At 44.6% G+C, this 14,051-nt stretch overlaps 1 protein-coding gene across 1 annotated transcript in view; it reads left to right on the forward strand.

Annotated features, from left to right (window-relative positions):
- The window catches only part of Slc5a12 (solute carrier family 5 member 12), a 51,367-nt gene extending 37,831 nt beyond the window's left edge, over positions 1-13,536 (forward strand). Inside the window, exons 11-15 of the mRNA XM_003464997.3 lie at positions 278-364; positions 3,167-3,333; positions 6,567-6,670; positions 10,580-10,707; positions 13,142-13,536. Of these exons, the coding sequence (XP_003465045.1) occupies positions 278-364; positions 3,167-3,333; positions 6,567-6,670; positions 10,580-10,707; positions 13,142-13,294 (639 nt within the window). The 3' untranslated portion in view covers positions 13,295-13,536. The remainder of the gene's footprint in view (positions 1-277; positions 365-3,166; positions 3,334-6,566; positions 6,671-10,579; positions 10,708-13,141) is intronic.
- Positions 13,537-14,051: the final 515 nt, after the last annotated feature.

Consider the following 14,051-nt stretch of genomic DNA (forward strand, 5'->3'; position numbering starts at 1 on the left):
GATAAAAATAAGGCTGATTGGCTAACTCCATCTGAAGTGAAATGTGATTCACTTGTTTTTCCTCTTTACAAACACACACATGTGTGCTTATATGCAAACACAGGCACAAGCGTATGTATATATAATTTTTCTTCTTTTACACAATTGTTACCTTTGGATCCACCACTGGTTTACAGAAAGCAGGCAGCTAATTAATGTCACGCTGGGTCCAAGGAGGGCCAGTCTAGGTGGGTCCCAAGGAAGTGGGAGGTGGTTTACCAGTTGTCTTTATCTGCAGGCTTCCCTCAGCATCCACGGCATGTGTGGAGGACCCATGCTGGGCTTGTTCTCCTTGGGACTCCTGTTTCCTTTTGTGAACTGGAAGGTAAGGACCCTGCCCTCCTCGAGACCTTCAGCTCAAACTGGAGACCTTGGCATTTCCTTTTCCCTCTCATCCCTATGTGGAAAACTATTTGCCAGGATGAGTTCATGATAGAATTTAAACAAGACCTGAATCCTCCCATGTCTGACATCAACCATCAACGAAGTCATTTTAGAAACAAACAAACAACACACAGAAGGGAGAGAAGTGTGTTTAGGAGCTACAAAATGCCCCAGCACCCATCAAAACTGACTTTCTAAGGGTGACACTGACTCTTTTCTAAATGAAGTAGATTCAGAGACCATGCTCAAATACAACTTTAAAAATTCAAATTTTTAAAATTCATGTAAATGTCATATTTTCTCTAGTTCCCTAAAATAACTCATCTCCTTGAGCTAATCAGTTTGTGTGTACAGGGTGAAGGAACACACCTGGTTTCCTGCTGTCAGCTGGGACTCCTTCCCGGTGCCCGCCTGGCAAGCTAATGACATGTTTTCAAGTAGATGTTAGTTACACGACTGTGCAGAGTATGAATCAAATGAACATTTATTTGCAAAGGTAATAGAATGATATTTAAACATTTTTTTAAAGAGCAGAATACATTTATTGATAGAAAAAAAAAAAAGCTTCTGTTGGGAGACAGAAGGGGTCCGGAGTAGGTTGTCAAAGACTCTATCTTTTCTAAGGATTTTTGTAGAGCAAAACCACGAGGTAAGACAGATCTAAGATGGGGAAAACATGCAAACTCACAAGACAGATGGGCATGAGGTGGGACAGAACTGTGGTCAACTAGTAAGGTTAATTTTTCAGGTAAAATTGATTAAATCAGGGACAAAAGGAGAAGCCAGTCATGTAGCAAACGGGCAAGCTTAAAGAGCAGTGACTCCTCCTGTAGGGGGTTGGGATGGTGATGCCTGGCTTCCTCAAGGTGATCCATATCTACTTAGAATATCAATCCCTGATATTTATTCTTAGGGTTTGGTTGCATTTGTTTTGCCTTTTGTCTTGAGATCTGGCCCTAAAACAGAGGTGTCTTTCAAGGTTGCAAGACCTTGGTCTCCTGTACTGGCTCCTTCAAGGGCCCAGCCCTGTCTGACTGCCTGTAACATTGCTATCTAACTCAGCTGCCTGTAACGTTCCTTCATCTGAAGAAGTAACCTGAACCACCATGAGGGAGAAATGGGCAATGACTGATCTGGCTTCTTCAGGCTGAGAGTGGTTGTAGTTGTCGACCAGCAGTCAGGGAGACTCTGCAGAGGGTCTACCTAAAGGCCCTAGATAGACATCAGGCATTTTCATCTTGGGTAGATACACAGCTTAAAGCTGGTCTCCATCTGATGATCTCAGTAGACGCCCTCCAACTCATACAGGCAAATCCCAGCCCTCTAGAGGAAGAGTCCCTGCTCTTCAAGCCTGCTCCCAACCTACTGGATGTCCAGGACAAATTCATGTTCTCTAAAACTGAAGAATGAATTTTAGGAAGAACAGAGGTTACAAGCAGAATATATTTATTGTGAGAAAGAAAGCTTCTGTCTGAGAGAGAGACAGAAAGAGTCCCAAGTGTGTTGCCCTAGAGTGATATTTTTGAAACGTTAAAAGCATTACAATTTTCTTGTTCTAACAACATTATCATCTACCTACTCACATGCGTATTTCTTTTAACTCTGGGAACCCTGGGTCTGTTTATTTATGTGCATATTGCAGGGCACCCCCTGCACCCCAAGTCTGCTCACCTGACGAGGTGCCATGCCTCTCTGTCTGCCATTTACATCTCTTTAATAAGTCCCCTGGGTTGAGTAAGGAGAATGGTATGTGTACCACGTCTGCTGCTGCCCCATAGCTTCAGGATATTGGGGTCCAAAGTTATCGATGCCCTTGGGGATAATAAAGGAAGATAGTTCCTGAGACTCAAAAATCTACCCAGAAGCTACAAGAGGTTTTTGTGTGTTGTACGCTGTAATTTTAGTGGATCCCTGTGACTACCATGTTGTATCAAACCCAAATGCCAGTGCCCCAATCTGGCTGGAAGACAGCTGGTTTCTTCTGTTTCACTGCTGTCTGTGGTTGCTTGTGTGCTACAGTGGTACAGCTGAATGGTAACGATGGACCCTGTGTGGTGCACAAAACCCAAAATATCCATCTGGCTGTGTATAGCAAGCTGTTTCTGGTCTTGTAGAAAACCCAGCTTTGCAGCCCTGAACGGAAGCCTCAGCCACTTTTTTTTCTTTTGTGGTCTTGGGCTCTGCAGCAGCCTCTGTTTCCCTTACGGGAGAAATTTGTCCTTGACTTCTCATTGCTTCTCAAGAAACACATTTTTCAAAAAGCAGGACTTATCACTCCACTTTCTAGCATTCAGACTCAAACAAAAGCTTTGGAATTGGAGAGTCAGAGGGCTTGGCGAGGTTTTCAGGGCAATCGCTGTTATGAAAATGTGACTATATTATCTCCTTTATCTGAAGTTTTCTTTAAGTTCTGAATTTCTTCCATAAGGAATGAGGTTTAAGCTCTTTTAAAGCAATAAGAACAAGAAACTAAAAAGAAAAAAGTTCTCAGCAATCTAAATGCTGCAAAACTCCAGTGTCTATGAAACTCTTCATCATGATGGAACTTTCCAGTTCATATAAGGAACAACTTCTTCTACAAAGAAAGTGCACTGTGGCATTGATATGAGGGTGGTGGGCACCAGTCATATGGCCAGGGCTGGAGGTGGACTCCTGCCATCTCCAGGCAGAGGACGCCTCGTCTCCTTGTTCTTTCCCCAGACGGCCTGGTCTCATTCACTTCTCCCCTTTTTCCACCGTCAAGGGTGCTCTAGGCGGCCTCCTTACTGGCATCACGGTGTCAGCCTGGGTGACCATCGGGGCCTTCGTGTACCCTGCACCAGAGTCTAAGACTCGGCCGCTGCCTTTATCAATGGAGAAGTGTGTGCCAACAAACCTGACCACCTCAGCGCCCTCTGTCTTGCCCAACAGGTACACTGACCATGGTGATGGCCCTGGTGCCAGAGGGTAGGCAGTAGGTTGGAGGGATGTCCTGCGCTCAGGGCTTCGTGTGCTGAGAGCCTCCTCACGGTCCCCAGAGAGCCACCCTGGGGCTTCGCAGCCAGCTTCCGCAGGAGGCTCTTCTGGTTCTCAGGTGCATGTATGTGAAGGTGCAAAAGAGCAGTGGAAGGTGTGTGTATAGAGGGGCTGAAACACAGATGGGCGGGTCTGAGGGTCACAGTGCCCATAAAGACGGAGGGATCTCAACTCAGCAGGCATGTTTCAGGGGTGAAGAGGATGAGAGGCAGTGTGGGCATGGATTGAGGGGTCCCGCTGTGAACCTACACTTTGATGCCTGCATCAACACAGCGGTGAACAAAAGCTTTTCCTTTTAGGTCTGACCTGGGTTCATGATTAAAGATACCAAACTGTAGGAGACACTGTGGTGGAGGGGGAAGACTGACGATTTTGAAATTTAAGGAAAAAAAAAAAGAAATTTAAGGAAAATTCTTGAATTTGGATTGCGGTTTTACGATTTACCTACTTTCTATCATAAGACAAATCAGCAACTTTTCACTTCGGAAATTCTTGACTAAAGTGGAAGGATATTAGCGTCTAATTCTGTGAGTTTTATGAAAAGTAGATATATGTAAATTTTACATAATCACACATACAAAAATCTTATGCAATTATTTTTATAAGATAAACAAATGTAAATATTTAAATATGTATGGAAATACAGAGTTTGAGGTTCTTGTTTCTGGTACAGACTTTTTCTGGTTCTCATCAATACTTCTCTGAAATTTTTCTCACCTACAGTCTACCTCTTTTACCCTCTGCGTTCCCTCTGTTATCATAGAATATCTAACCAGCTCTTGCTTTTAAACGAATTCCTTTTCATCCTTCTTTCTACATCTTCAGAATCTGTTCCTCTTTTAATAGCCGGGTTAGGATCCCCATTTCTCCAGAAGAAGTATAGTGACTTGTGGTTCAAAGATTCTCAGGGTTTGAAAATATTTATTCCATATTTATTCCAAACTAACCAGCCCTCGATTCTTAAAGCTTTCCTAAGGCATTCCTTTCCTGTACTCACTTCAGTGCCTCAGTATAACATGACCAGCAAGACAGAAGCCACTGTCTCCTACAGCAGCAGGAACATCGTGGGGACTGCCTGCGTGTTCCTGACCATACTCTACTCTTGCCTTTTCTTATATTTTCTGCTCTCCTCTCTCCTCCATTTGCCATTTTCTTCTTTTCTCTGGAAGCAGATGCTTCTGTGTTTTTACTACACAGTAAGCCCCTCGAGGCCGTGTGGTTTGCCACTGTGTTTGTGTAAGGGAAACTGAATGAAGAAAACATGAAAACATTTAGTTTTCTTCCACACCCTTCTTCCTCACTGGAAATCAGGGTTGGTGGTTTCCCTCATCCTATGGTTCACCTTTGGGAGCAATGAGGAATCCCCCTTACCAGTGTTATAGAAAATACAATATCAAACCAACTGGAAGACTTCACACTGAAGAATCTAGAAGGCAACTGTTCATTATGCTAGCAGGCTGATGGGAATCTCAGTTCCAAATCATCAGCCCTGAGGCAATTTCAGGTTCAGTTTAATACAGTTTGCAAGCAGGAAGTACAAGGCATTACACGTTTGGTTACGTGGATTAAGTCATATATTGTTAGATAAACTGACTCTAAACACATTTGCTTAAAAGGAGTTGTTTATCACAACATGGGATCATCCTGGGGATGCGGGGAGGGGCTCAAGAGTTTCTTTGACTGGGTTATTTTACCCCATCATAAGTCCTTGTAGCCAGGAAGAAGCAATATATTTTCTTAATTAAGGGAAACATAAGCTGGGAATAGCCAAGCTGGCCCAGCACATTATCAGAAGAAAAGCAGCTGGACCTGGACAGCCAGGCTGACTGAACTCAGCAGGGTGTTTATGTTGACAGGCAGCAAGAGCACAGGAAGAGGCTGCTATTTGATTGTAACTTGCTATAAAGTGTCTATAAGTTTGTTATTCTGTAACTGGGTCCTTATACTTTAATTGTGCCCCAAAAGCAAAGTGCCACACAGTCCTACTGTGGTGATTCTGAGCCTGGCCAGAGCAGGTTGAACCTTAGTTAAAACAGGCCCAGTGGTGTGAAATTCACTAACAGAATTTCACTCATAGTACATAAGAGTACACAGTACGTAATCTCACTGCATAGTACATAAGAGGCCATGTTTGTAAATGGTAGGTAAGCCTTCTCCTGGAATATTATTTTAAAGGTTGAACCAAAACGCTTACATCCAAAACCTGTCAGTTTTTTTCCTGAGATGTAAAATTAAGGAAACAGCTTTCTGGTGCAGGTTTCCTGGGATCCAGTGACTCTGCAGCCAAAGCAGCATTGCTTGAGGAAGGCTAGTCCGTACTGTTTTCACTGGGATTTCCAGGAGTGGGGTCGTGGTAACCTCCTCTTCCTTTTCTGCAAGACATAAGTGTGGTGAGGATGCCCTTTATTTCCTAATGTGTTGGCTCCTTGAACCCGCATCCTAAGTGAGAACCTGCTTTGGAATGAAGTCGATAGAATTCAGCAAGGAAAACTGGGCGGGGATCCCTGCAACCCAGTCATGGACCTTCTAGTACTTCACTTCCACTTCCTCAGTTTCCCTTTTCCTCATTATCACACAATATCAGCCTATTTATACATCCCCATCCACCATTCTGATTGTCCGCTCCCCCATGTGCTGTCATCTTTCTGGGCTGCCATCTTTCTGGGCTGCCAAGCTCTGCTCCTGTCTGCCTTCATTTTCTGATGACCAGGCCCATTGTACACCTCAACCTGGCTCTGGTGGGCTTCCTGGGTGCCCTCTTGGCCCTTTGTTCCCACCCTACCCAGGCACCAGCAAGTTCACTTTGCACTCATGCATTAGCTCCTCTATGCAGGCAAATGTCTGTGGCAATTCCTGGCCTGAAATGCAGGTTCCATCAGTATCTGAGGGATGAATAACACCAAAGGATTGGATAGAGCATTTCTCACTGAAACGCCCTTTCTAATTCACGGATGAATTATGTTGAGTGGGATACAAAACACACTGAGTCTATAACCCACTCGTGGCTTTATAAAGAAGGGGGTTGTAAGCATAATGAGGCTCAGAAACGAGTCTGAGGGGTGCCCTGGGTGACATGGGCAGAACCTCAGGAGGGCGGGATAGCTGACACCTGCTCTCGTCCTCCGCAGACCTGAACTGGCAGACACCTGGTACTCACTCTCCTACCTGTACTACAGTGCAGTGGGCTGCATCACATGCATCCTTGCTGGACTACTCATCAGCCTTGTGACAGGTGGGTTATGGCGTTTCTTTCTTTGGGACCACTGTGGACCGGGTGGCTGTGCTGGTGTTTAGATTACAGATCTACTACAAAAAAGTCCTCCTCCCCTAAAAATATGTCTACTGTCTCCAAGCAGATACACAAATGCTTTCCCTGCAGCATTAGGTGGTGAGGTTGAAAAACATAGTGAATGGTTAAATTTCTGTTTAAACATTTATTATGGGAAAAGATGCATTACCATTAATCCCTACCAAAATGCTCCCTCTCGCTCTCAACACACTTGTCCCTCTTTTTGTGCCACTTTCTGAAGCTACTCTTGCAGGCTTCTTTCTTCAGTGTCTGAAGAAAGGCTTGCACTGTCCTGGAGGGCTCCGCGTACTGAAATGACTCAGGACATTTACCTTTCACCGTTGTTTTGACTTCAGGAAAGTGCCAGGAGTGTCCAGTGCCAGGCCCATAGATAATACAGGAGGACAAACTGTGATGATTTTAGGGGTCCGCGTTTGTGTCACATGGTACTCAATGGCCCCACCCACTGCATTTTCTATTACACCTTGCAAAGACATGAAAGAGGACTTGGAGAAGTGGTGTGGAAAGTGGCGAGAATGATGGGATGAATGTGCTCAAAGCCGGGGGAGGATTCTGAGGGGGATTCGTGGAAATGTATTACATTTTTAAAATTAAAAATTCACTGGAGATTTTGACCACGATCTGTATTTATATTTTTAGCCCTAGCCCTACCTGTATCTGATTCTCATCATGGATAACACAGATATTAAAAAGCAGATTAGATATTCTGAAATACACCCCAGAGACCTGAGTATGAAAAATCCCTTATGGCACAGCAACCACGAGGCCAGTTCAATAGAGAGAATGCTTCTTCCCCCTGATTCTTGTACAGCTTTCCATGTAATAGTGGCTGCCTGAGGCTCTTTCTTAGTGGACATGGCTTCAGATGAAAGGTGATTCACTTCGTTTCGATTGTACTCCTGCACCCTGGCCACTGGGGGAGGCTTTCTGGATACTAGCGGAACCAGGTGTCCCACCCCACCAGAAGGCAGCTCCTGTCTCAGCTGCCTGCTTCCAAAGCTCGAGGAAAGCTGAGGCTTCCCAGGCTGCACCTTCTCCTGTTCTGTGTGGGAACGGACACTGCCCCGTGTCCATGCAGCAGACACCTTATACTTGGATGGAATCTTTTGCCACCTTGAGCGTGGACAGCTGTTTCTGTGTCAACCCCTGCAGTTTCTGCCTCTCCAAATGACTCAGGTTTTAGTGAAACAGACCTGAGCTGCCACTCTTCCAGAGTCCACTCACCACACTGGATGTTTGGGATCTCGCTGGGTCTCACTGCCTGTTGGTGCCTGTATGCCCGAAGGGGATCCTAGTGCTGTGACACTTCCCAGCCAGGTCACTAACAGGTTCCCATAGATATTCACACTCACCACTGGGTGGTGTTTTTAAAGACCTGTGAAACATTTACACATTTGTGTGATAGGGTCCGCGGAGTCTTACAAGCCTGTTCCTGGGTCGTTTGTTACTTTTGTGTTGCTGTCTTTTATTTTCTTGCACCAAGTGCTGAGCAGCTCTGGAAGTCTCCTTCCCTCTCTCTAGCTGTGCTGTCGGGACTGTCTTCATGCTTCCCTCTCCATCACTTTGACTCTGGGAAACAGCTCGGAGGCCCTCAGTGTGAGACAGGATGATTAAGCCGAAGGAGAACACACTGTAGTATTTTTACAAGCCTTTCTTGGCAGTAGGATCCACACAGTTTTGATCATACCTAGTAAAGACACTGGGAGAAGACTTCTAGAACTGCTTCAGAAAGTGGCAAGAATCATGGGGTAAATATATTCAAAGCAAGAATATTTTCAGGGAGATAAGTGGCATGGGTCTTTTACCGTAATAAATTTTAAAAGTGTAAATATTCACTGTATATATTGATCATGCTTCATGTATAAAGACACACACACACACACACACACACACACACACACACACACCTTTTGTTTTCTAGTAAAGTCACACAGATACTGTCTTCCCACTCGGATTTCCACAATTTTATGTCCTCCCACTAAACTCTGCCTAGTCCTGACCTAGGTTTCCACGCTTCCACCATCAGGCTGTGAGCTTCCCTCCAGGTTTCTGTTCAGGATTTGGGGACTGGTGGCTGCACAGGGCACCCCGCAGAGGAGACAGGAGGGCAGGCAGTGTGCCTCACACTCTGCTTTTGACATCGGAACCCCACACCCAGCTGCTTCTGTGCGAGGAAAGGTCCTTCTGAAGTGGGTACCACTAGTGACCTGTGAGCCACAACCTTGAACTGTCTTCCTCTGGAAGAGCCCATGAGTCCACAGGAAGGTGTCACTTTCCCTCTGACCCACTCCTCTGTCACACATTTTGACCATAATCCTACCATCCAAGTTCATTCATGATCAGTCACCCGGTGGTTCAGTAAAGAGGCTGTGAGCCTCTCATTAGGGAGAACCCAGAGCTTCCCATTGCATTTTCATTTTTAAACTTCCTCTCATGAGCACCACAGCCATGTCCTTTGTTTGACTGTCCACTCTCTACACAGTCATTTTTTCCCTAGAAGGAAATAGAATCTAATTTCATAGAAAGCAAACAACGGTGCCTTTGTTAGCAAATCTCAAGTCCTGACCTTAGAGACAACCGATCTCCATTATTTATTGGAGCGTTTGATACTATCGTGGTCTTTTGAGAGACAAAGGTCTTCTTTGTTTGAAATCCTGGGAATGTTTGGCTCTGAATTAAATTCTTGTGACTCAGTCATCAGGGCACAGAAGTTTGAGGATTTCCAAGTCCTGCTCTTCTATACACAGTGCACAGTAGATGGTTCTTCTCCTGCTCCGTCATTTTCTTGATCTTTACAACTTCCCTCATCAATAAAAGCTTCCTGGCCAGAGGGACTAACCCATGCAAAATGTGCCTTGCTGTTCAAACCACTAATTAATACATATTATTGTCAATAGGAGTAGAGCTCTCCTCCATCGAACGTCTGGCCATAGTATCAGGGCACATATCACTTGAACCTCTATTTTAAAGACCTGTATTATTTTTGTCCCTCATTAGGAATTTGAAAAAAGACCCATAGAATCTGATCAGTGTGTGTCCCCCTCATTCCCTTGTCCCCAGAGAGAAGTTTATACCAAACTGTCACACTCACAGCTGTCATGGAATGAGACTTAGGAATGGTCTTAGGAATGGTCACCCTCATGACACAATTGCCAGAGGTTTTGGGTGGAACAAGATTGTCAGCCTGCAGATGTTGGTTTGCGTGTTAGAGCGACTCTACTCTTTGTTGTTGTTTAAAGGAATGAGACATTGAAGAAGTCTGATTTAGGTGTGAAGAAAGTCTAGAGTGTTCGGGGGAAGATTCTGGTCACAAATCGAATTGTTCACTAACTGAATCAATCAACACTGAAGCTAACCACTGAATTTGCTATGGTTCACGAGCAATTTGGTTTGGGACCAGAATCAAGGAAACAACTAAGTTCGTGAACTGAGACACCACCGTATTTGTCCAGGGTGGAGGAAATAGTAAAAATACCCAAATCTTGAAAATAGTAGGTTAGATGGTCTTGAATATATCTGATCTGGATAAAAACCAGGCACTTTCTTAAATGAAGAAATATAATTCCTGTTGTGTCTTCTGTTGACCTTCAAAAGGTACCAGTAGAGTTTTCTGTAATAAATATTTTTAAGCTGTGTTTAATTCTAGCCCGAGAGCTCATGATTTTCTAAAATTAAACCCCACTTATATATGCAGTTACCCATGTTTGCCTTTTGCTCTGCAAGACCCACCTGAGGCCTGTGTTGAAAGGACCCCCAAGACTGTAATGCCCAACTCCCTAATGGGAACCGTGAAGTCTGACCCACCTGATCTGTCTCTCCTTTCTCTAACAGGTCTCCAGCGGGGAGAGGCTGTCAACCCACTCCTAATCCGACCAGTTAGCAATTTATTTTGCTTTTGGTCTGAGAAATACAAAACTCTGTGCTGGTGTGGAGTGCGACACGACCAAGGGCCCCAGCAGGTAAGGGATGTGTGGACTTCTAAAACAAGTGCTGGCCCAGGAGGATTTGCATTTTGCCCATTTGAGCCCTCTGCAAGGGGCGAGGGATTGAGGCTGGGAAGGCAGTGAGTGACAGGATTTGAGAGAATCAACTTCAGAACCATCGTAGCTGATTACCTTCTGAGTGCACGAGTACGCTGGCAGGTAACCACGCTTTGGGGCTGAGTTGTTGGCAGTGTAAAATGATCAATTTCCAAGTCCCAAAACCTGGCTCTTACAAATTGTGCTGCTATGAACATGGGTGCACATATAAAACTGTGGTATTATGTTTTCGATACTTCTCGGAAAATACCCAGAAGAAGATTAGCTGGGTTGAACTGGAAACAGCCCAAATGCCCATCAACTGAGCAGTGGTTAAAAAAGATAGGATATTTTTATACAATGGAATACTACTCAGCCACGAAGAACAATAAACGTGAAGTTTTTATATGTAAATGGATGCAACCAGAAACCATAAATAAATCAGATTTGCATGTGTAAACACTGTATTGTCTCACTAGTATAAAAAACTGAAAGAGTAAATAAGAACCAAAATGTTACAATAGATATAATAAAAAGTAAAGAAACTGCTCAATGGGAAATTATATTGTTTTACCAATTTTGTATGCCTGTATCTGGTAATCTGAGCAATTATTCTTAAGATAACAACATACAATATAACAACCATTGCTAAATTCTGATTGTCTTGGTTTGAAATCCTATATCACTATTGATTTTTGTTGTCATCATTTTGATGTGTTGTTGTTGTTGTTGTCTGTTTGTCTGTTTTTCTGGTGTTTTTTTTTTCCTTTTGAAAAAATCAGAGTCCCTTTTACCTTCTGTGAGGGTACATGCGAGGTAAAATATACAATTAAAAATAGAAAAAGAAGAAAGTAAAAGACATAGTCTCTTGTGGTGGCTAAAACCATGGGCTTTAGGGCTAGAGAGCCTTGGGTTTGATCTTAGTTCTGGGCCCTACTTTTGTGGAAGAGTATTTCATTGCTCTCAAGTCCAGCTTTTTCGTAGGATCACTGCTCCTACGTTCTTATAAGCCAGCAGCTTACAGGAGCAGCCTGTGACTTGACCAATCCGTTTCCCTGACTTAACCTAGGGAGTTCTGGTGCTCAGAGGACCCAGGCAATGCTGCCCCCTTGTAGAAGGGAGGGTAGGTAAGTCTTTTCTAATGGACTGGGCTCCTGCTGGAGGATGGACAGAGAGGAGGAACTGAAGACAGACCCAGGCAGGTCCTTCTGGCTGACCGTGCACTGTGACAGGCAGAGTTATGGTGACTCCTCACCACTGCAGGGTCTTGAGCAAGAACTACTTCAGGTCGGGATTGCAGCTGGACTTACCAGTGTCCTCCTCCAGAGACAGATGGCAGAACTGGTCTTCAGGGTGTTGTTTTTTTTTTTTTCTTTTCTGTTTTAGCTAATGCTTTGTTTTACTCCTTCAGCCTCTGACACTACATTCTTTAGGACTTAGGACACTTAACCCATGCAAATCACATAGCATAGTTTTGAGCTGGGAATGGCTCTCTTCCCTAGAAAACATCCTAATAACATGTGGATGATGGAAAGCTGAATTTAATCAGTTGGGGAGAGCCCCATCTTGCCTAAGGTTCGGAATGGGGAACGTGGGTGCAGGTGCTTGTAGAGATTTTGATTTCAGTGATTCCAGGCAGATCTTTAAATGCAGGGCTCCAACTGGAACTGGATAAACTTGATTTTATGGTTTAATATATGAATATGCTCCTCGAGAGTCTCAAGAAGTTAGCATCGATTTGGTGATCATGGAAAACTTTGCAGTTTTGATGGAGGATTAAATAGATTAGCACTTTGTTTTGCTGAGAAGGTAGTTGTTTGAGCTGCTATTGTGGGCTTAAGTGAATTTTGGGGTAACGAATTACATTATTTATTGTTTGCAGATTTATCTTCCTGGGTGAGAATTTCTTGGAATACACAGTCATGTTTGTTGAAGGGTCCCTTGCAGGTGTTGGGGGCCCACTGTTGGTTTTCTGTTGCGTTCCTCTGCCCAACAGTGTTGAACAGCTTCCTGGACACACAGGGGCCCTAGTGGCTTCTGAGGGTTTGCTGCTTGCTGCTAGGAAGGGTCACAGCCAGATTCCCTCCTCACAAGGTTACAGTACTACCCCACAGGACTGCTGCATCCAGTAAGAGAGGGGTGTGTCTCTTCACGTGACATAAGATATTGCAGATGCTCAGTAAGTTGCTGTTTTTGTTGTTATTATCACTATAATAACTGTATGAATTATCAAAGTGATTGCTTAGGGGGAGTCTTCAGTCCGATCATCCTCCTACCTTTGTGTTTATCCACCCCTCTTTGTAGGAAAGACCTACACGCCATTCGGAACGCCCCCAGACTGTCTTGTTAACCTGTGTCTTCCTGCTTTCCCCAGGATAACCTTGAGAGCAGCAGTGACTGGAAACTCCCAGCTGAATCTGTGCTCCAGAATGGATTCAGAAGAGAAAGCCTGGCCCATGCACCAGGCTACAACCCTAAAGACAAAAGCTACGAGAACACGGCACTGGAGAAGACTACTCAGTTCTAGGAAGAGGTGCACATGTGTGCACACATGCTCCATATACTTCCTGCCTGTCAGTAGCCTTGTGTATTGGCCGGGGTTAGAAGATGAGGATGTTCAGTAACTATTTATATACTTATTTATACAAATAAAATGACTCTTTCCTGAGATAGTCTTTGGAAAGCCCCACACCACAGGTGAAAAATCAGCCAATTATCAGGGGCCTGATGATTTGCTTCTTGAATAAATCAGGACTGAATTGAATCTCAGTCTGAGTCAAAATCTCTTGGCTTTGGGACATGTTAAACGGTTTATTTTGTGTTCATAGGCTTTTTTGTGTTTGGTGCTGAGAACTGAACATAGCCGTGCTCATGATAAGCACCTGCTCTCTCTCCGAGCTGTAGCTGGGCTCCATTTGTAGCTCTACCTGTCACGGTATCTTGCAGGCTCCGATGTAGAGAAGAAAAAGGGCATCAGCATGGTAAATGCTTCTCTCCAGCTCTTGATAAAAGGGGATGCCTCTGCCCCACCCTCAGCTCTCCGGTGCCTGTGGGTTCTGCATTTGATGCCCGCCCCGTTTCGGAGCTACCACTGGAACATGGAACTGTTGTCAGTGTGCTCCCAGGGCCATCCTAAAATCCACCCTGGGTCCTTCCTGCGGGAGAGCTCCCAGATCGAATCTCAGGGACAGTTCCAACCAAGTGCAGGAAGAGCCTGGCGTGTCTGTCACAGCCAGCGTCCCGGCTGGCTCAGTACTCTGCTCCCCGTCAGAGCAGCCCTCCTC

Source organism: Cavia porcellus, unplaced genomic scaffold, assembly GCF_034190915.1.
Source record: "Cavia porcellus strain 051 isolate PalLab524CR breed Dunkin Hartley unplaced genomic scaffold, mCavPor4.1 scaffold_9, whole genome shotgun sequence".
Lineage (NCBI taxonomy): Eukaryota > Metazoa > Chordata > Mammalia > Rodentia > Caviidae > Cavia > Cavia porcellus.